This window comes from Coenobita brevimanus, chromosome 105 (assembly GCF_032717465.1).
Source record: "Coenobita brevimanus isolate Jiangsu-jjx chromosome 105, ASM3271746v2, whole genome shotgun sequence".
Lineage (NCBI taxonomy): Eukaryota > Metazoa > Arthropoda > Malacostraca > Decapoda > Coenobitidae > Coenobita > Coenobita brevimanus.
The window spans coordinates 3670534-3694342 of record NC_137058.1 but is presented as its reverse complement, the minus strand read 5'-3'; the positions used below and the strand labels follow the sequence as shown (position 1 = coordinate 3694342).

At 41.8% G+C, this 23809-nt stretch overlaps 1 protein-coding gene across 1 annotated transcript in view; it reads right to left on the bottom strand.

Annotated features, from left to right (window-relative positions):
* The window catches only part of LOC145416330 (uncharacterized), an 83754-nt gene that overhangs the window by 47270 nt on the left and 12675 nt on the right, over positions 1-23809 (bottom strand). Inside the window, exon 3 of the mRNA XM_080285329.1 lies at positions 8570-9142. Within this exon, the coding sequence (XP_080141455.1) occupies positions 8570-9142 (573 nt within the window). The remainder of the gene's footprint in view (positions 1-8569; positions 9143-23809) is intronic.

Genomic DNA, 23809 nt, shown 5'->3' with positions numbered 1-23809 from the left:
CAGAGTGATATAGAAACGTAAAGCCTCGAGGTCTTTTATGCACACCCGCAGCAGGGAGTGGCACACAGAACAATGGATGACCTGAATTATAACTGATCTATGCACAAAACAATGGGGTGCTTTCAAAGCTAGTATTCTGCTAGATGGCTCCACTGTTGCAGTAAACACCTTCCCAGGGCTGATTAAAAAGCATATTTTTCTTTGTTAAATATCTATACTGTTGTGTGAAAATGTGAATCATGGTAATGTCATATGCCGAAATATAAATAATACAAATAGAACACCTATATATAACGTATCGTGAAGTGTTTATATTTATCATAAAAGGAAATTAAAATATCACTGATGGCATGTGATGGCAACCCGTCCTTCCAGTCACCCTAAATTATTTAATTTCTGCTACATTTAGTGCAAATTTGGTTCTTAATACATTGTCTGTTCAGACTGTAAAGTACGCCTAGTGGGTATCTAGACTCATGCAGTTTCTATGTGGGCAGAAATTTAATGTTGAGTAAATACTGGCATTCAACATTTTGCTCTCTTCCTTCGCGCATGCGCACCACAAGACAGTCCCGTGTTTAAGTTTTTTCCCGAGGGATGCCAAGTTTCCATGAAAAATTTTATTTTGATGGCGTGTAATGTCACGGATTCACTCAGAGTAGAAACGAGCTATATTCATAACATTCGTCATTGGTTCATAAGTGACTATGTATAGGCAGTGTGTTTCACTGAGCGATATCTTTGTGTAATTGTCATTCCCACATCTTGCCTCTCTAGCTGTTAACTAAGCTACGCCCATTTCTCATGTTCCTGTACCCGACGTTGGTTACATTACTGTCGTAAATGGACACACCCACAAACACACATAGTTCAGTAATGTGAGTTCCTGACTGTTAAGCTGAGAGAGAGAGAGAGAGAGAGAGAGAGAGAGAGAGAGAGAGAGAGACCTTCCCCTGCAGCTTCCTTGCACCATGAGTGAGTCATATTCATATGTATCATTGTACCTTTTTGTAAATAAAGTGTTACAGTGAAGTTTTGTCTTTTTCTGTTGAGAACTAGTGGTTATTTTAATTTTTACATTTCACCGAGTGCCTACCAAATAAATACCTTAAGGTCATCTTATCATCAATATCTCACACACATTGCCCCCTCTTGGCAAGTCCCTAATGGTATGGTCATGTGAGAACTGTCTCCAGGCCACCTGTCCACACACATATGTTTGTAAGATCTTCCACTGACTGAGTCAGTAGCTTGTGCACATACCAGTCCTCTTGACCTGGATGCAATCTCACTGGGGGTAGGGGGGTTTGTCAAGAATACTCCCCCAGTATCCCTGCTTGTCGTAAAAGGCGACTAAAAGGGTTGGCGGAGGGTTAGTGCCCCTCCCCGGAAAACAACTAACTAAAAAAACAAACAATAAGCCTCGGACAAGGACTGACCAAACGTTGACGACCAAGGACCGGACAAAGGACATTGCAATTGGAACGTGGAATGTAAGGGGAGCAAATGATGAGGTGAAAGAGAGAGAGATTGTCCAGGTGCTTGAGGATGCGAAAGTGGATGTATGTGGAATAACTGAAACAAAATGGAAAGGAGAAAGTGTGAGAGAATGGGAGTATGGATGGGGTATATGTGCTGGAGTAGGTGAGAATGAGAGGGCAAAGGAAGGAGTATGTATAGTTGTGAGTAAAAGATGGAAGAGGAGCATAAGACAGTATGGAACAGTTGGATCAAGGATTGTGTGGGTAAAGTTGAAAGTTGGAATACAAATGTGGGCGATTGTCTGTGTGTATGCGCCAACGCAAGATCGTGCTAGAAGAGTGAGAGAAGAGTTCTGGACAAATGTAGAAGTGTGCATGGAAAAGTTTGGAAGGAATGATAGAGTGTTTTTGATTGTTGATATGAATGGTAAAGTTGGGAATGTGAAGGTGGATGGAATAGTTGGTGAGTGGGGTGTGCCTGCTGAGATAGATGAGAATGGGAGTGCGTTAGTGGACATTTGTGCTGGGAGGGGGTTGGTGATAGCCAATACCCTCTTCAGGCATAAAATGATCCACAGGTATACATGGCGAGTGGTGAGAAGGGTGGGTGGTGAATTGAGTGAAAGGAAGGCAATGATTGATTATGTGTGTGTGGATGAAAGGATGCGAAGATGTATATTGGATACAAGAGTTTATAGAGGTTGGGGGAGTGGACTTTCTGACCACTACTTGGTGGTGGCCAGAGTTAAAGTTCAAGTAAGATGGAGGAATAGAAGAAGGGAAAGACGAGAGGAAGGAGTAGTTGCAAGGAGAGTGGAAAGGTTACAAGAGGATGAGAAAAAGGCAGAGTATAAGAGAGAAGTGGAGGAATGATTGGGCAAATATGAGTTGGAGCAGATGGGGGACGTGGAAGGTGTGTGTATGATATTTACAGAAGAAATATGTGCAGCATGTGATGTGGTGTGTGGAAGGAAGAGAAGACGGAGGGGGGTGCAAGGAACAGCGTGGTGGACTGAAGAGGTGAAACGGGCTGTGGCACAAAAGAAGAAAGCATATAATGAATGGATGAGAAATAGGGGCGTGGAAGAAGTTGAGAGGCGGAAGAGAGAGTTATATGTAGAAAGAAAGAGAGAGGTGAAAAGATTAGTAAGAGAGAGTAAGAATAGAGTGAATGAGGAATTTGGAAGGAATTTGAGTGTAAAGTGGAGGGACTGTAAGAAAATGTTCTGGAAAGAGGTGAAAAGAGTAAGACAGGGTGGAAGTGAAGTTAGCAGGGGAGTGAAAGATAAAAATGGTAGATTACTAGTGGAGAAGGGAGAAAAAGTGAGCAGATGGAGAGAACACTTTAAGGAATTGTTGAACGTGGAGGATGGAAGTATTGCGAGTATAAGTGGCTGGGGAATGGCTGGAAGAAGAAGGGAGGTGAGAAGACAGGAAGAAATCAGTAGGATAGAAGTTGTGGAAGCAATGAAGAAAGTTAAATCAGGGAAAGCCCCAGGAATTGATGGAGTGTGTGGTGAAATGTTGAAGCATGGGGGAGAGATAGTAGTAGAATGGATGTGGAAGATGTGCAGATTGGCCTGGGAGGAAGGTAGAGTCCCGGAGGATTGGAAGTCAGGTATAATTATTCCCTTGTACAAAGGAAAAGGGGAAAAAGAAGTGTGTGGTAATCACAGGGGCATTTGTCTTCTTAGTATAATAGGAAAAGTGTATGGTAGGATACTTATTGACAGAGTTAGAGAAAGAACAGAGAAATTAGTTGGAGAAGAACAGGGAGGCTTTAGGAAGGGAAGAGGTTGTGTAGATCAGATATTCATTCTCAGATCTTTAGTGTGGAAAAGCTTCTAGCGAAGGGAAAGAAGTTGTATGCGGCGTTCATGGATTTGGAGAAAGCATATGACAGGGTGGATAGACTAGGATTGTGGAAAGTGTTAAGAATATATGGAATAGATGGGAAGTTGTTGAATGCTGTGAAGAGTATGTACGATGGTGCGAAGGCTGCAGTGCGTGTGGAAGGTGAACTAAGTGAATTTTTCTCTTTGAAAGTTGGGTTGAAACAGGGATGTGTCATGTCTCCGTGGTTGTTCAATCTGTACATGGATGGGGTAATAAAAGAGGTACAAGGTAGGGTAGTGGATGTTGGAGTGGCCCTAGTGAGAGAGGATAATGTTTGGAAACTCCCTGTACTGTTGTTTGCAGATGATACCGTGTTGTTGAGTGAAGACGAAGGGGAGCTGAAAGGCTTGGTGGATGAGTTTGAGAGAGTGTGTAAGAAACGGAATCTAAAGGTGAATGTAGGGAAGAGTAAAGTGATGGTCTTTGAGAGAGGTGAAGTCAGTGAATGTTCAGCGAGGTTGGATGGTGAGGAATTGGAAAATGTGAGTACGTTTAAGTACTTGGGTAGTGTGATGAGTAAGGATGGAGGTTTGGAGGGTGAAGTGCTTGAAAGGGTACAGCAGGGAAGAAAGGTTGCTGGTTCTTTGAAAGCAGTGATAAGAAACAGGGAAGTGAGCATGGAAGTGAAAAAGTTACTACATGACAGTATTGTGATACCAACTCTAACGTACGGAAGTGAAGCTTGGACGTTGTTGGAAGGACACAAGTCAAGAGTGAGAGCCGTGGAAATGAGTTATTTAAGAGGAGCCTGTGGAGTCACATGGAGAGACAGGCTGACGAATGAGTATATAAAGGAGCGTTGTGGTGTTGATGTGGATGTGATAGGAAGCGTTATGAGGAACACACTGAGGTGGTTTGGCCATGTGGAGAGGATGGAGGGTCAAAGACTGACGAAGAGAGTGTATGTGAGTGAGGTGGAGGGGGAGAGAGGGAGGGAGGCCGAGGTTGAGGTGGAGAGATGGGGTGGAGAGGTATATGAGAGGGGGGGGTGTGAGTTGGGAGCAGGGGAGTGAAATGGCGGGGGACAGGGCGACTTGGAGGCGATTTGTTTGTGGCCACCCCAAACGGGATTGAGGCGTCTGGCAATATATATATATATATATATATATATATATATATATATATATATATATATATATATATATACAGTATATATATATATATATATATATATATATATATATATATATATACAGTATATATATGTATATATATATATATATATATATATATATATATATATATATATATATACAGTATATATATATATATATATATATATATATATATAATATATATCTATAGATACATACATATATATATATATATATATATATATATATATATATATATATTGTGTGTGATTGCATTGCGCAGTTGACCCTTGTGCGGTGTGATGCGGTGAGGATCTGTCCGTTCTTCCCTTTGGAGCTAAGATGCGAATGAATGTGTTTGAATGGATGAGTAAATGGAGAGTGAGTCGTCCTGTCTCGGCTACCTCCCTTTTCTTGGGGGAAGCAGCCTAGGTATATAGATAGATAGATATATATATATATATAAAATCGTGAATACTGAACTTGACTCCGTGTGAATCTTGTGGATCACTTGGAGGCGATGTCTTGGCTTGTTTACCTTCCCCAGTCGTCTGTCCTCGGCGAGACCGGGCAAAAAATGACGCTTAAACGATCTTGGTTTTGGGACAGTTCCTCATACCGGATGAATTATGATGGTGAATGCCAGTATTTACTCAACATTAAATTTCTGCCCACATAGAGACTGGATGAGTCAAGATACCCACTAGGCGTACTTTACACACTGAACAAACTATGTATTAAGAATCTAACTTGCACTAAATGTAGCAGAAATAAAATAATATAGGACCACTGAAATGGTGGATTGCCATCACATGCCATCAGTGATATTTTAATTTCAGTTTATGATAAATATAAACAATTCATGATACGTTATATATACGTGTTCTATTTGTATTATTTATATTACGGCATATGACATAACCATGATTCACAATTTCACACAACAGTGTAAATATTTAACAAATAAAATTATGCTTTTTAAACAGCGCGGGAATGTGTTTACTGCTACAGTGGAGCCATCTGACGGAATACTAGGCTTTTCAGAAGCACCCCATTGTACCTGACTTTTTACCTTACGGATATATATATATATATATATATATATATATATATATATATATATAAACACACACCCATTATATGCCCAAGAAAAGTAAGCCAAAACAAAGCTGCCTTATGGTTAGAAATAAAGAACAGATTTCAGACTACCTAAGTTATGTTGAGTGTGATATTGATGAGTTGAATGACAGACCAGCAAAAGTCTTAACGGAATCAGCAGAGTTGGTAGAGAACACCAGTACAACCAATGCCAATAAGTATTCAAAAATGACCAACACATGAGAAAAAAAAAAAAAAAAAGTGATGAAAGTGAAAAGGGAGAAAGGTGAAATAGAAAGAGCAGAATCAAAAAGCTTATCAACAATGGATAGAGACAGGAAAAACGAAAGAGAAAAATGGAACAGATCAAAGAAACCATCAACAAAGAAAAAGTCTGAAAGAGATTAGAAGCAAAATTGCGCTAGGAATGCTACAAATTATATCACCGACAGACAAAAATTATAAAGTCAGTCCATGAAGAGATATGATGATGATGGTGAAGAGAGTTTAGGAATTTTACAAAGACCTGCATGCATCAAAAACAATAGTACCGATAGCTAGCTTTTCAACTGACACAAGTGTAATACCAGAGGTAACACCAGACGAAGTAATCATTTCTCTTAAAAGTATGAAAAGAGGAAAGGCCCCGGGAGGAAATGGAACAGTAGCAGATTTACTGTCGGATGCAGCAGTAGAAGTACAAAACAGGCTCCTCCACTTATTTACTCTGTGTATAAAGATAAAAACTCCCAAACCATGGTGTAATGCAACAGCTATTGTGCTTTACAAGAAAGACGACTCAAAAGATCTTAGTAACTACTGACCCATTAGCCTTTTCCAGTTATTTACAAACTCTTCACTTGTTCTTACGAAGAGAATAAATACAAATTTGAAAGAAAACCAACTTCGTGAGCAGGCAGGATTCCGAAGCGGGTAATCGACTACTGATCATATACACACAATGAATCAGCTAACAGAGAAAACTACAGAATATAATAAACCACTGTGGTTTGGTTTTCTCGATTATTAAAAGGCTTTCGACCCGGTGGAGCACACAGTAATTATAAATTCATTGCGGAATAAGGGGCAAGTGAGAACATTGTAAAACGGCTACAGTCAAGTTACGTACAGACCCAGGCAAAATTAAGACAGAAAGGCTTGCGTCAGGGAGATAGTGTTTCACCAAAATTATTTACAGCATGCCATGAATGTATTTCAGAGAGCTAGACTGGGAGAATACCTGCAACAAAATTAAAAGATTTAATTTGCACATGGTATTGTCCTAATATCAGAAACAGCACAGACATTGCAAACAATGTTCAATGACCTAAACGAAGTAAGTCTCAGAGTATCCTAGAGATGACTCAGAGTAATAGTAATATTTAATCGAAATACACAAAGACCCTCATCAAAATAAACGAGGAAATTCTTGAAGAATTTCAGGTGTACAATTACCTAGGACAAATACTAAAACTAACGAAAATACAGCGAAGTAAAGACACATTACAACTGGATGGAAAACTTTCGGTAAACATAGAGAGATTATGAAAAGTAGCTTGTCATCATAAATGAAACGAACAGTAAATACCGAATGTGTTATTCCAGCTATGATGCTCGGTTGTGACACCTGGAGGCTCACGAAATTGATGGAAGAGCAACTAATCTGCTCTCAAAGATCAATGGAAATGAGAATGTTAGGAATATCTTTGAGAAGACGAAAACTATCAATCTGAGTGTGAGAGCAAACTAATGTTAAAGACACTACAGACGTTATAAAAGAACAGATATGGAGGTGGGCAAGTCATGTAGCAAGAATAAACGATAACTGATGGAACAAGAGGCTGACTGACTATATTCGAAGATACTGCAATCGTGACAGAAAAAGGTCAGACAGAAGGTGGAGGGATGAAATAGATAAGTTTGTAGGCAAACACTGGCGAAGATTGGCTAGGTCAAGGAATTTGTGCAGAAGGATCGAGAAGGCCTTTGTTCTGCAGTGGACTTGCAGTGGATGATTATATATATATATATATATATATATATATATATATATATATATATATATATATATATATATATATATATATATACACGTGTATATATATCCATCCATCCATCAATCATCCAATCCTACATTGCCCCACGAGGAGCGTAGGAGCCCGGGGCTAGGCAGTTGGTCTCGACATTTAAGATGAGAGTGACCAGCCTCACTCATCCCTGAGTCGCATTACATGAGCAATCAACCCCAACCACCCCTTGGATATAAACCTTCACCGGCTCAATCCGACTGGAGCGCAATAATTACCCACTAAACCACCAGGTGCCAAAATTTGGCTATATGGTTACCACCCAGCGTAGTAAATGGTTTCCTGGTGTACAGGAAACCATTTGGCTTGTCACTCAGTGTAGAGTCACCCATAGGCAGAAGGAAAAGGAAAAAATGAAGGAAAAAAAGACAGAAGAGGGAGTGTAAAGTCACCCGTAGGCAGAGGGACAAGGAAAGAAAGAAGGAAAGAAAGACAGAAGAGGATGGAAGGAAAGAAGGAAAGGGCAGACACCCGAGAGCAGCACTACATCGAGTGGATGGTGAGCGCCCCCACATACCATATATATATATATATATATATATATATATATATATATATACATTAAGGTGGTCCTTAATTTTCAGCTTGAAAAATCTGCTTCAGCTGCTGCGGGACTTCGGTCCTATTGACTGAAAAATGATGTATACAAAACTTCATGCTTAACAGATAATTTTAACTGGTGACGCATCATGTTCAAAGTTATACTGTGGTGGGATAATGTTAATATGCCATTGGGTTTCCTAGGTTCCCCTCTTTCCAGAGTATTAACCCCTCACTGGGGGCGGTATCATGGGAACCCAACTCCCACTCATTGTTGTCTAGTTTTATGGCTTGTAACTGCTGCCAGCTGTAGCCTTCTTCGCATTTGGATACACTTGCCTGTGTTGCTCAACGACCTGGAGAAGAAACTAACATTGATCTTCGTTCTTGGTCAACACTGGATTAAACTCTTGAATCAGTGCTACCCTTCTTTCAGTCCTCAGCCTTGCTTCAGTGTGCTGCTTCTCTGATGATGGAAAAGAGACTTCGATGCTGTATATAACTTTAGCCATCCACCTGGCGTGATGGCAAGCACCAGGGTGCTGAAACCATGTTTCACTGGGCGGTACACCACCCAAGACAACAATGGACAGTTCTGGCAGTTCTCGATAATCATCTTGAGGTTGGTTTTCTTGCAACTGTTTCATACAAAATGCTATAAGCTCATCACATTGCTCACTATCAGTCACCAGCATTTCCTCATTGTCTTTCATGGGCTGAAAGCGTGTTGTGTCTTTAGTATTCCACTTGGCTTTGAACTGCTTGAATGTGTTAATGTCGGGACCACAGGACGGTCCAAGGCAAATGGTGATGGCGTTTTGAAAAAGGACCTCAAAAATGTGATGCCGACAAGCCAGGTGGAGATCCTTGTGCAACTGCTGCTGAATAAGGGTGCACGTCCCTGCCCACAATCCGGTATTGCTGGCAGTGGTGTCGAATGCCATTCCTACCACACGTTCAGATATACTGCAGTCATTCAAGGTTTCACTGATGACATTGGCCATGGCCTATCCTGTCCCTGATTCCAAACTGGGTACATTCAAAAGCTTTGAAACTCCATCACCTGAGATGAGAATAGGAAGGCCTTCAGTGACATTTGCTCCTGTTACATCGGGAATTAGTTTACCATCCCAGTGCACTACAAGTGGCACAGTTGGATGGAATGATTTCTTCAGCCATTCTCCAGATTCCCTCCCACTCTTGATTCGATCTCAGAGGATACTTTGCCTGTTGATAGCATACATTGTTGGATCTTGTCCAGAAGCAGAAATGGTCGCAGAAAGCAGATGGACTGCAGCACGGTCTGAAGTCTTGGTCCGACCTACAGCAGCAGCAACTGGAGAAATGACGACCAGTTTTCATGTTCGTTGGCATTTCAGATGAGAAGCTGCTGCCGAAAAGGAAGGACCTGCTATATCTGTATAATCGTCACCCCTTTCGTCTTCATCACAAGTTGGGCTCTCCTCCAGCTCCACTATTTCCTCTCTTACTGCTTGATGTCATTCCTCACGCTGTCTCCTCTCCTGTTCAGTCTGTTGTCTCTGTCTTCGTTCTTTCCTGTGGAGTTTGACATCAATATCCAGCATAGAACTTCGCCTCTCTTTCTCTCTCTGAGCCACAAGAAACTCCTTATCTTCACAATTTTTTGATGAGGTCGAAGGCATTCGTGTGTGCGATGTCAAAGAGATCTTTCATCTATTCTTGGAAGTTCTTTCTCTTCTCCTATCTTTCAGTACTCCTGCTCTTACGCTTCTCCAACTTTATCCATTTTTTATAAAGAAATTCGATTTTTGGGATACGATTCCGTGGCTCAGATGCAGGAATGCGAGCTCTCTCCCAGAATCCCCCTAGTTCCTCAGACAGAACACACGCTGAATCCCTCAGCGTTCGTGTCTCTGTTCGCATCAGGTAGAAAAGTCGCGCCAACACTTCTACACAAGAAGGTAACTTACTTCCAAGTAGTCTTTCACTTGGTTGGCCAAAAAGCCAAATTTTGGTTTTACTCCTGCTTTTCGTCACTGGCGTTGACAGTTTCACTTTAGTCATGGTAAAGAAGTGCTTAATAAGAACTCAAAAGGCAAATCAGTGAAAAGGGGAAAAAAAATACTGGTTTTACTAGAATGTAGCCTCCAATGAAGCAGGCCTATAGCATACACTTTTTTCAAATAACATACAAGATTATCACAACAATAATTTGATAATTAGGCTCAAACTTTGGGTAAGATGCGGCACCAGTAAATATCATCCAGATCGGCTAAAATTTGGTGTCTCAAGAGATTACACCTAAACTCACACTATACACTGCCAGCAAATAAAATATTCCTGGATTATATTTTACCCCTTAGTAATAAGGACCACACTAATATATATATATATATATATATATATATATATATGTGTGTGTGTGTGTGTGTGTGTGTGTAAAGAGAGAGAGAGAGAGAGAGTATCTATCTATCTATCTATTGCCAGACGCCTCAATCCCGTTTGGGGTGGCCACAAACAAATCGCCTCCAAGTCGCCCTGTCCCCCGTCATTTCACTGCCCTGCTCCCAACTCACACCTCCCTCTCTCATATACCTCTCCACCCCATCCCTCCATCTCATCCTCGGCCTCCCCCTCCCTCTTCCCCCCTCCACCTCACTCACATACACTCCCTTCGTCAGTCTTTCACCCTCCATCCTCTCCACATGGCCAAACCACCTCAGTGTGTTCCTCATAACGCTTCCAATCACATCCACATCCACACCACAACGCTCCTTTATATCCTCATTTGTCAGCCTGCCTCTCCATGTGACTCCACAGGCTCATCTTAAATAACTCATTTCCACTGCTCTCACTCTTGACTTGTGTCCTTCCAACAACGTCCAAGCTTCACTTCCATACGTTAGAGTTGGTATCACAATACTGTCATGTAGTAATTTTTTCACTTCCATGCTCACTTCCCTGTTTCTTATCACTGTTTTCAAAGAACCAGCAACCTTTCTTCCCTGCTGTACCCTTTCAAGCACTTCACCCTCCAAACCTCCATCCTTACTCATCACACTACCCAAGTACTTAAACGTACTCACATTTTCCAATTCCTCACCATCCAACCTCGCTGTACATTCACTGACTTCACCTCTCTCAAAGATCATCACTTTACTCTTCCCTACATTCACCTTTAGATTCCGTTTCTTACACACTCTCCCAAACTCATCCACCAAGCCTTGCAGCTCCCCTTCGTCTTCACTCAACAACACAGTATCATCTGCAAACAACAGTACAGGGAGTTTCCAAACACTATCCTCTCTCACCAGGGCCACTCCAACATCCACTACCTTACCTTGTACCTCACTTATTACCCCACCCATGTACAGATTGAACAACCATGGAGACATGACACATCCCTGTTTCAACCCAACTTTCAAAGAGAAAAAAATCACTTAGTTCACCATCCACATGCACTGCAGCCTTCGTACCATCGTACATACTCTTCATAGCATTCAACAACTTCCCATCTACTCCATATATTCTTAATACTTTCCACAATCCTTGTCTATCCACCCTGTCATATGCTTTCTCCAAATCCATGAAAGCCACATACAACTTCTTTCCCTTCTCGAGAAACTTTTCCACTAAAGATCTAAGAATGAATATCTGATCTACACAACCATTCCCTTCCTAAAGCCTCCCTGTTCTTCTCCAACTAATTTCTCTGTTCTTTCTCTAACTCTGTTAATAAGTATCCTACCATACATTTTTTCCTATTATACTAAGACGACAAATGCCCCTATGATTACCACACATTTCTTTTTCCCCTTTTCCTTTGTACAAGGGAATAATTATACCTGACTTCCAATCCTCCGGGACTCTACCTTCCTCCCAGGACAATCTGCACATCTTCCACATCCATTCTACTACTATCTCTCCCCCATGCTTCAGCATTTCACCACACACTCCATCAATTCCTGGGGCTTTCCCCGATTTAACTTTCTTCATTGCTTCCACAACTTCTATCCTACTGATCTCTTCCTGTCTTCTCACCTCCCTCCTTCTCCCAGTCATTCCCCAGCCACTTATATTCGCATTACTTCCATCCTCTACGTTCAACAATTCCTTAAAGTGTTCTCTCCATCTGCTCACTTTTTCTCCCTTCTCCACTAGTAATCTACCATTTTTATCTTTCACTCCCCTGCTAACTTCACTTCCACCCTGTCTTACTCTTTTCACCTCTTTCCAGAACATTTTCTTTCAGTCCCTCCACTTTACACTCAAATTCCTTCCAAATTCCTCATCCACTCTCTTCCTATTCTCTCTTACTATTTTTTTCACCTCTCTCTTTCTTTCTATATATAACTCTCTCTTCCGCCTCTCAACTTCTTCCACGCCCCTATTTCTCATCCATTCATTGTATGCTTTCTTCTTTTGTGCCACACCCTGTCTCACCTCTTCAGTCCACCACGCTGTTCCTTGCACCCCCCCTCCATCTTCTCTTCCTTCAACACACCACATCACATGCTGCACATATTTCTTCTGTAAATATCCTACACACACCTTCCACGTCTCCCATCTGCTCCAATTCATATTTGCCCAATCGTTCCTCCACTTCTCTCTTATACTTTGCCTTTTTCTCATCCTCTTGTAACCTTTCCACTCTCCTTGCAACTACTCCTTCCTCTCGTCTTTCCCTTCTTCTATTCCTCCATCTTACTTGAATTCTAATTCTGGCCACCACCAAGTAGGGGTCAGAAAGTTCACTCCCCTAACCTCTATAAACTCTTGCATCCATTACACATCTTCGCATCCTTTCATCCACACACACATAATCAATCATTGCCTTCCTTTCATTCAGTTCACCACCCACCCTTCTCATCACTCGCCATGATTACCTGTGGATCATTTTATGCCTGAAGAGAGTATTGGCTATCGCCAACCCCCTCCCAGCTCAAATGTCCACTAACGCACTCTCATTCTCATCTATCTCAGCAGGGACATCCCACTCACCAACTATTCCTTCCACCTTCACATTCCCAACGTTACCATTCATATCACCGATCAAAAACACTCTCTCATTCCTTCCAAACTTATCCATGCACACTTCCACATTTGTCCAGAACTCTTCTCTCACTCTTCTAGCACGATCTTGCGTTGGTGCATACACACACACAATCGCCCACATTTGTATTCCCACTTTCAACTTTACCCACACAATTCTTGACCCAAGTGATTCATTCTGTCTTATGCTCTTCTTCCATCTTTTACTCACAACTATACATACTCCTTCCTTTGCCCTCTCATTCTCACCTACTCCTGCACATATACCCCATCCATACTCCCACTCTCTCACACTTTCTCCTCTCCATTTTGTTTCAGTTATTCCACATACATCCACTTTCGCACCCTCAAGCACCTGGACAATCTCTCTTTCACCTCATCATTCGCTCCTCTTATATTCCATGTATATATATATATATATATATATATAAAGAGAGAGAGAGAGAGAGAGAGAGAGAGAGAGAGAGAGAGAGAGAGAGTGTGTGTGTGTGTGTGTGTGTGTGTGTGTGTGTGTGTGTGTGTGTGTGTGTTTAAAAAAGCCAGGACTTGACATGCCAACTGTGTGGCAAAGTTTGTGAATGCTGAACTGGCCTGCACAGTCACACACGCTGGCACCAGACACAGAAACACACCATCTTTGTTAGTATGGCAGCCGCCGTCTGCTGTAGTAGAAGGACAGCTTTTATGTGTGTGTGTCCAAGTATTTACATACGATTATAGGAAATTATGTGTCTCTGTGCACAGGCGTGGGTTTACAGATTTTTTATACATATGTGGTAATTAGTAGATGGTTCACTCACACAATATGTGTGAATGTACAGAACATTTCTATTGCAGTTGAGCAAAAATATGTTATGAATCAAATTTCCCTCTCCGTCTTGATAACTAGAAAATGAATAAAAGAAAGCATGCACTGGTTCAGATCAGAATGTGACTGTATGGTCTACCTTTCCATTTCCATTATTATTCTACTGGCTGCCGATGCTGTGAAGCTTTCTTCAGGTTTTTTAATCCTACTTCTGTAATTTGTACTGTATGAACTTTAAGAACCGTAAGGTCTCTCTCTCTCTCTCCACATATATTTTTCCTCATCTCCTTATCAGTCTCTTTCATCTTTTTCTCTTTCTACCCCACCTGCCCGCCTCCCCATGTGCCCCACGCCCCTACCCCCACGAACCCTCCATCTCACCATTTCCCATCACCACCAACTCGTTGCCTTACGACTAAAACTTGAAGCCAATCTACAAACTTTATTATGTTTCCTAAGTTATCTACAGCTGCATTTTTAATACACTCACCTGCATAAACCTGCTCACACGTACTCTTGACTTTCTGGAAATTTAAACCTTCAGTGTAATTTTCATTTTTTCCTTCCTGTGGACGATTTGATTTGAGTTGCTGGATTAGAAAAAGCCTCCATTATTGCCTGCAGCAGCGTAACGTCTTTTGTATGATACTCTTGGTACAGCACAGTACTTACAGACGACTGTACTCTAGTTGAATCTTTGGTAATGATACTCTTGGTACAGCACAGTACTTACAGACGACTGTACTCTAGTTGAATCTTTGGTTATGATACTCTTGGTACAGCACAGTACTTACAGACGACTGTACTCTAGTTGAATCTTTGGTAAAGAACTTCTTGGTACAGCACAGTACTTACAGACGACTGTACTCTAGTTGAATCTTTGGTAAAGAACCTCTTGGTACAGTACAGTACTTACAGACGACTGTACTATAGTTGAATCTTTGGTAATGATACTCATGGTACAGTACAGTACTTACAGACGACTGTACTCTAGTTGAATCTTTGGTAATGATACTCATGGTACAGCACAGTACTTACAGACGACTGTACTATAGTTGAATCTTTGGTTATGATACCCATGGTACGGTACAGTACCTAGAAACGACTATAGTTGAATCTTTGGCAATGAGGCGGCTATAAAGTCGTCATTAGCCAACTGATTATGACCTTCGAATTTCCATATAGTGCCATCCAATACTCAAGGAGGATTATATTATACAACATGGGCTGACCAGCCTCTCATTTACTAAAGTTGCTTCTATTTCGTTGCCGCAGCCACCAGACGATTTAATACACACTACAGGAAACCTCTTGAAGTGGAGTGATGAATGGGTTCATGCGATGTCTAACACATCTCATGCTTCTTAGACGTGGATGATAAGTCTAAGTGGAAAAACCCTGGAGAGACCTTTGTCCTGCAGTGACTGGATGCAAGTAGCTTCTTAGACGTGGATAATAAGTCTAAGTGGAAAAACCTTGGAGAGACCTTCGTCCTGCAGTGACTGGATGCCAGTAGTTGATGCTGATGCTGGTGTAAAGACTGGAATGGGAGTAGTAAAGAAGGATGACGGTAATCAAGGAGGGAGGAAACGAAGAGAGAGAGAGAGAGAGAGAGAGAGAGAGAGAGAGAGATGAAGTGAAGCATAGAGCATTGGTGAGGAAGGGAAGAACTGGTAAAAAAAAAAAAAAAACTTTGGTAGGACCGCTGAGTCAAGGAAGAAGGAATGGGACAGAACTTGCAAAAGGAATGGAAGAAAAGAAAACGAGTAAGGAAAGACGAACTGAAGAAAGAAAAGGATGCTGAACGAGGAAAAAGTGAAGATGAAACGGGAAGACAAAGTAGAGTAAATGAAACACGGAAAAAGGAAAGGCAAGGGGTGAAGGAGGGAGTGAGGAAAGGAAAAGAGTAATGGGGAAGGTGATTAGTGAGTGATGATAACATGAAGATTATAAAAGCAGTGAGCACGGATAACAATGGGTCAGAAATTGAGACATGATGAAGGTAAAGCAGAGTTGGGTAATGTGAAGACGAGAATAGGACGTAAGATAAAACCAGAGAAAACTAGTAATTAAGAGAAGAAGAGAAACTGAAATGAAAATGGAGAATAATAACTAAGGATGGAAATGGTGAACAAAGGGGAGTAAAAGTATGAAAAGCAGCAGCGAGAAAAGGGAAAAAAATTACTAAGAACTGAAGACAGCCCATCATAGGGATGTTAGATTGTCCATTGTCATCTGACTCGAATGTACAGCCTCTCAAGCTGACAATTAATTATACTGCACGTGTTAGGAAGTATCCAGTCATCAAAATCTGCGTGTTGACTACTGCTGCCATAGAGAAGCCGGCGGCAATATTCTTAAAACTCAGAAGGTTAAGGTGATAAGCGCTTCCCCTCTATTTTTGTCTGTCATTTGTGAAATTGTTTACATTTCTTATCTTCAAGCTGAATGCAATCTGTAATGTGGCAGGTAAGTTACCCACATCTAATGTCCACAGCTGTTATATAAATGACACAGAAATTAAGTCCTTGCATATCCCATCGTCCTCTCAGTGGTACAAATGTGACCACTGCAGTTCAATAATTTAACCAGCGTTAAAGCGAGTGGGTTGCATATCTTGACTGAACAAAGATGAACAAAGAATGGGATCAAGCATAAATAACATAGTAAAGTACACAAATCCAGTTGTCACCGTGGCAAGACACAACGTTGTGACTCAAGAGGCACCGGTCCCAGACGTGCAGTGGCACATGGAGGCGCGGCCTCAGACAGGAATATATAGTGTGTTCCATACATAAGTTTCTCTTCCATTTCGCTGGCGATTCCTCGTTTGTTGCGAAGACGACTCATTAAATGTTATCAGTATCTACCTTGCATCATTTATTAATTTCCTCCTCGTACTGCTATACCCACTCACACACCAGTACACTGTGTCGTGACCACAACACATAACATCTGGTGAGTTTCTTGTGGAGCACTTTTTACGAACTACCTTCTATTGTCACGAAGGAAAGTACGTCACCTGGTCAGCGGCGACTAACTCGAAAAATCCCCTTAGTCCGCCTAACCTGAAACGAACCAAACATCAAAACAGTGTCTCTTGGTGACAGCGGCACGGCAGGCACAAGGATAATCACAGGAGTGACGGAATCACAATTTAGTTTATGCAAAAGTTGACTAAAAAGAATCTCATGTTTATGTAGCACTATATCAACGTTGTCAAGCGAAACTTTGTTAAATTATGTATACAGAATTGTAGTACTTAAACAGTTCCAGAAAGTTCGGCAGGAGTAGACTGTAGCACCAGTCGACCATGACGGTACTCCCAAAGTAGATGGAAAGCTGGTGATAGGGAGAGCTGGAACTCACGTTTCATCAGCCCTCGGGACTAGTTCCAGACCATTCCCGTTTGCTGAACATTTTCAGTGTCTCAGTAACACAGAGAGTAGGCCAGCATGCTCTCCAATACAAGTTTCTCTAACGGTCAACACCAAACTACAAGCACATTACACACTACACTTCCTATTCAAAATTAAACCAAAATGGCGTCACTGAACCAAGCCTCGGAGTATCCAGGGGGAGGGGGACCATAAACGCCCCAACATCCGCCCCTCTCCCGGTGACGACCCAGCGAGATGCCTGGAACCACTGTGTGACTCACTTCGTCTTCATTTCTGCAATATTCGCGGCCTTTCCTCTAACTTTGTCTCCGTTGAGCATCACCTCTTCCCCTCTAAACGTCACCTTCTCCTCCTAACTGAGAATCAGCTGTCTGAGGCAACTGATACCAAACCCTTCTCTGTATCCTCCTACTTTCTCTATACTCATTTCAAAGCCAAAGGTGATTCTTGCGTATTTGTACCCAACGACTTATCATACTCTCGTGTTCCTGAACTTGATTCTTCTGAATTCTCTACACTCTGGCTTCGTCTTTCCTATCATTCTCTGACTAAATATTTCTGTGCTGTTTACTTATCCTCTAATTTTACTATGAAAAATTCTTTGACTATCATACTTCTAAGATGGAACACATCCTATCCATTTATCCTTTCTCTGAAATTTCCATTCTAAGAGATATCAATGTTCACCACCACCTTTGGTTCTCCTCTCCTTTCACTGATCCACCCGGTGAACAAGCCTACACCTTTTCTATTCTTAATGACCTAGAGCAGCTTGTACATCACCCTACCCGTATCCCTGACTGCCTTGGAGAGAGATCCAACATACTTGACCACTTCGTTACAACTAATCATTCTGCTTATGCTGTAAATCTTTCCTCACCGCTGGGCTCCTCTGATCATAACCTTATCACCTTAACCTGTTCTATCGCTCCAGTGTGGCCTGTGGACCCTTCAAAGAAACGTCGATTGTGGCACTTTGGAGCTGCTGATTGGAAGGCCCTCAGTCAGTACTTCTTTGATTTTCCCTGGAATGATTATAGCTTTCATGGCCTAGAGCCATCTCAGTGTGCCTTGCACATTACGGGGATTATTCTCTCGGGCATGGAAGCATACATTACTTTCTCTTATCAACTGACAAATGAAAAAAAAAAAAGTGGTTTAATCACGCTTGTTCTGATGCTGTCCACAACAAGGAGAAGGCCTACGAAAGGTATCGGAGCCAACCCTTCCCTGAATCTCATCATTCTTATTCTTCCAGCTTCTTCTGACACCTTGCCAAGAACCTTTCTAACACCTTTACTTCATCATCCTTCCCTCCTCTTTTCCACTCTGATGGCTCTGTGGCTATTTCCTCTCCTGATAAAGCAGATCTCTTAGCTCAGACTTTCTCCTCCAATTCCACCTTAGATGATTCCAGCGCTGTCCCACCATCTCTTCCCCCTCTGACTTCTTCATGGCTGACATTAAAATTTCTTCAATTGATTAAGTTTCTGCAATCACTGGCTTCAGTACTGACAAGGCATTTTAGCCTGATGGGGGTCTCTCCTGTTGTCCTCAAGAACTGTGCTTCTGTGCTTACACCCTGCATAGGTAAACTCTTTCGCCTTTGTCTATCAACTTGCACCTTTCCTTCTTGCTGGAAGTTTGCTCTCATTCAGCCAATTCCAAAGAAGGGTGAACATTCAAAGCCCTCTAACTATTGCCCAATTGCTTTAACATCTTGTATTTCAATAGTTTTCGAGTATATTCTTAATAAAAATAATTTAAAGCATCTTTCCTATCGCAACCTTCTTTCTGATCGTCAGTATGGGTTCCACAAGGGACGCTCAACTGGTGATCTCACCTACCATTCAGACTCCTGGTCATCCTCTTTTCGGGACTTTGGCGAAAGCCTTGCCATTGCACTTCACATCTCAAAGGCTTTCGATCGAGTCTAGCATAAATCTTTAATTTCCAAACTACGCTCCTATGGTTTCTATCCTTCTATCTGTGCCCTCATTTCTAGCCTTCTTTCAGGTCATTCTGTAGCTGTCGTTGTAGATGGCCACCATTCTTCTCCTAGATCTATAAACAGAGGTGTTCCTCAGGGCTCTGGCCTATCTCCAACTCTCTTCCTTTTATTCATCAATGACCTTCTATGCTGTACATCTAACCCAATCCACTCATACGCTAATGACTCCAGTTTTGCGGGCTCGTTGCCTTTGGTTCCTTCTTCCTCACATAAAAAAAAGAAAAAACTTCACCTTACCACGCGTTTTCTGCAGCGTCCATCTCAGCAGTTACTTCAACAAACAGGGGATGAGGATGTTGCACACCTAATGTCTGACTTGGCTCATATCTCTTATTGGGGTAAAAATAACCTTGTTGTTTTTTATGCATCCAAAACTCATTTCTTACACTTATCAACCCGACAAAATCTTCCACAGGAATATCCATTAATTTTTAACAATAGCCAGTTCAATCCTGCATCGTCTTTAAACATACTTTGGGTGTCGTTCTCTCGGGATTTATCTTAGGAAGAACACATTACCTCTCTTTTTACATCTGCTTCCAAGAGATTGGGTGTGCTAAGCCGACTTCGTACCTTCTTTACCCCTGAACAGTTGCTGACTTTATCCACGAGTTTTATTCGCCCGTGTGTAGAGTACAACTCTGTGTGGGGAGGCTCATCACACTTAGCTCTTCTCAACATGGTTGACTCAAAGGTTTTTCATCTCATTAACTATCTGCCTCTTACTGGCTCCCTTCAACTTCTGTCTCTCCGTCGCACTGTTGCATCTTTATCTCATTTCTATCGCTACTTCAGTGGTCACTGCCCCTCCGAACTGTCTGCTTGCATCCCTTCACCAGTACGGAGGGCACGTAGCACCCATCTGGCAACAAGCTCTCATCCCTTTTCTGTCCAACTCTCTAATGCAACAGTTAGCAGCTACTCTCAGTCCTTCATGTATGCAACAGGTCAGCTCCGGAAATGTCTCCCTCTGTCTGTTTTTCCTACTGCCAACGATCTCCAGTCTTTCAAACGCAGTGTGTCCAGGTACCTTGAAATGAAGCGATCTTGAATTTGGCTCTCCATTTTTTTTTCTTTTTTTTTTTTTTTGTCTTGGAGGAAGCAGTTTGCAGGCCCCTGGCCTTTAGCTCCTTCTTCATTGCATTGAAAATATAAATAAATATCAACATAGCTCTTGACTAGGTGGCTCGGTATCAACATAGCTCTTAACTAGGTGGCTCGGTATCAACATAGCTCTTGACTAGGTGGCTCGGTATCAACATAGCTCTTGACTAGGTGGCTCGGTATCAACACAGCTCTTGACTAGGTGGCTCGGTATCAACATAGCTCTTGACTAGGTGGCTCGGTATCAACATAGCTCTTGACTAGGTGGCTCGGTCTCAGAGAACATCATCATGCCTGTCATTCCTGGTCAGCAGGAATATGACTCATAACATCGCTTCTTCGTAACATTTGGGATGCGGGGAGGAAGGTGAACTTATTTCATCTTATTGTAAAGTGTGTGTGTGTGTGTGTGTGTGTGTGTGTGTGTGTGTGTGTGTGTGTGTGGAGGATGTGTATTTTACACACACACACACACACACACACACACACACACACACACACACACACACACACACACACACACACAGATGATGACGCCCAGAGAGTGAAGGCTGAAGGAGCATGGGTAAAAAAAAAAAAAAAAGCTGTATTTTAAAAGCCCCAGCCATCTTCCTCCCTCCCTCCCCCATACACACATATGAAAGCCAAGCCTCACCGAGGCGAATAAAGCAATGTAAATAATCAGAAACTAAGTAAGGTTAACGAAGAACTGAGTCAGGCCAACAGGTCCCCCTCCACAATCTTCCACACGACTATCCTCTCACCATCAGCAACAAACAACTTAGTCTTCCATCATCTCCTAAAATCCTTGGTGTCTCTTTTTTTGCAGGAAATATATCCACTTCTGTGGGAAGGCAAGAGCTCTCCCTCTCTCTCTCTCTCTCTCTCTCTCTCTCTCTCTCATATATATATATATATATATATATATATATATATATATATATATATATATATATATACATATATATATATATATATATATATATATATATATATATATATATATATATATATATATATATATATATATATATATATATATATATATATATATATATATATATATATATATAGATATAGATAGATAGATAGATAGATATAGATAGATAGATAGATAGATATAACTATCCATCTATCTGTCTATCTCTTCCATTGCAACTATTCAGTTGGTCATTCAACAAATTTTTTCAGTCTGTATCTTGTCGAGTCTTGTTGCAATGAGCAAGCAGTACCTGTAATATGGTGTGTAGTTGTTATTATAATATCATACGAGTATACGTATGAAGCGATGTTTGTGAGCAGTTGCAGTGTGGGAATATCATGCATGCATTGGTTACAGACGGTGGGTGAAAAAATGGAAGCCTGAGGAACACCATTACAGAAGTTTCGTGTTGATGATGACTTGCCCTGGAATGTTAAATGTGCTCGTCTGTCTGACATGTAGTTTGCAAGCCAGCATTTGGTGCTGTTTTCAGTGTTTATGCTGATGAATTCTCTTATAGTTTGCATCGTTGGTTGGCATCAAAGGTTTTACAAATATCTTCTGCTGTAAGAAGTATACATTGTGCGGATCTCGTGGAGTTGATGCCGCTGGATGCTGGCATAGTGGTTCATTAGTATGTTTGCTTGTTCTCTGTAAGAAGGAATGTGATGAGTGTTAGACGTGACGGCGGCCTGGGCGATGGATGTATAGGTCTGTGATTTGGTGATACTATTATTTTAAAAAGCAGAGAGAAATCTGCGAGAGAGACTAAGTGTTGCTGTCTTCCCGTTTTCGGTTTTATATGTTCTGATTTTGCTGTTAATTTTCTTGTTTAACTGTTGGAGACTTGTATTAGTGTCGTGTGTGTGGGAAGAGGAAGTTATCCTTGAGATGTGCGTTTATGAGGAGGGCGAGCCCTGGTGTAAAGTTTGGACTGTAGCGTCTTCTATTGCCTAGTGGGATGTGGTACTTGTCTGCATTAAGTATGATGCTTTCAAATTTCATAGGTACTGTGTAATGAAATGCTATCCCGTTTCTTCAGTGAATTTAGTCCAGTTTGTTTTCTTGGTGTTTACGTAAGAAGTATGTGATCGCTCAGTGCAGAGTGCAAACCTAAGGTGATTAGGAGTTCAGTTACTGTTTGTCAAGCAGTGTTATGTTTCATTGTGGGTGAACAGAATGTTACGTCTGGGAACGAGGGGGGCAGTTTCCTTGCTGTGGAATACAGGTGTTTTGTAAGGGGTCATTGAGAATTGTCGTGTTGCAATCTCAAGACCTCGTCTGTTGTTTTGGCTGTATTCATATCAGTCAGAGTTTTTAAAGTTTAAGTCCCAAGCAATGATACAATTAGATGCCAAACATTCAATCATATGCGGATAGCATGAGGTTTTACTGTGCTGGCACAATGTGGAAGATGGTGAGGAAATGTATATGTTGAAAAATAATGATATCCTGTCTTTGATCAGTTCAACTCCCTTCCCATTCGAATTATTTAGGGTTCCCACTTTCACCTGGGCTACCATTTTTAGGCGGGCCTGCCCATGACCAGGTAACCTTTGCCCATTTCCCACAGGAGTCAGGCGAGATCCCTATACATCGCATATGGGGTGCGCCATAGCAATTTTAAAGACTTTTCTTGTTTTATTTGCCATTTTCTTACCCAGAGGCCCTTTGTGACACTAACGCTTCTTATTTATCAGGGCTTGTAAACAGCACTGAACTGTGCTGTTTGCCTCCCCTAGACTGGGAGAGTGCTTTTAGTCTGACTGCTGCTAATAGGCCCTTGCAGTACGGCCCCCGTTCAGTCTCAGTAGCACTTAAGCCTGCTCAGCACTGGCCATAGCACTTCGCGAATAGGCTCATCTCCATCCTTGAAGAACCACAGCCGCCTTTTCTGGCTGGGATTATGTCTTAATAGGGTCTCAGCAAAGATGGAGGATGAAGTATCTTCCGACCTCCTCTGTGTCCTTCTTGTCTCTACTCTTGAAGAGCCACACCCATTTTTTCAGCTGAGACTATAGCTTAAGAGAGTCTCAGGGGAGGTGGGGGATGAGGCAGCCTGGCCGACCTCCGCCGTCCCCTCCTCGTCCCTACTCTCGAAAGGCCACTTCAGTTTTTTCCAGCTTGGGTTCTGGCCCAAGAGGGTCTTGGGAGACGTGGAGGATAAAGTGGCCTTGGCATCCTACTTTGCGCCCTCCTCCTTTCTACCCCAGAAGACCTACCACCTTTTCTGGTAGGGGATCTGGCTCAAGAGGGTTTCAGGACATGGGAGT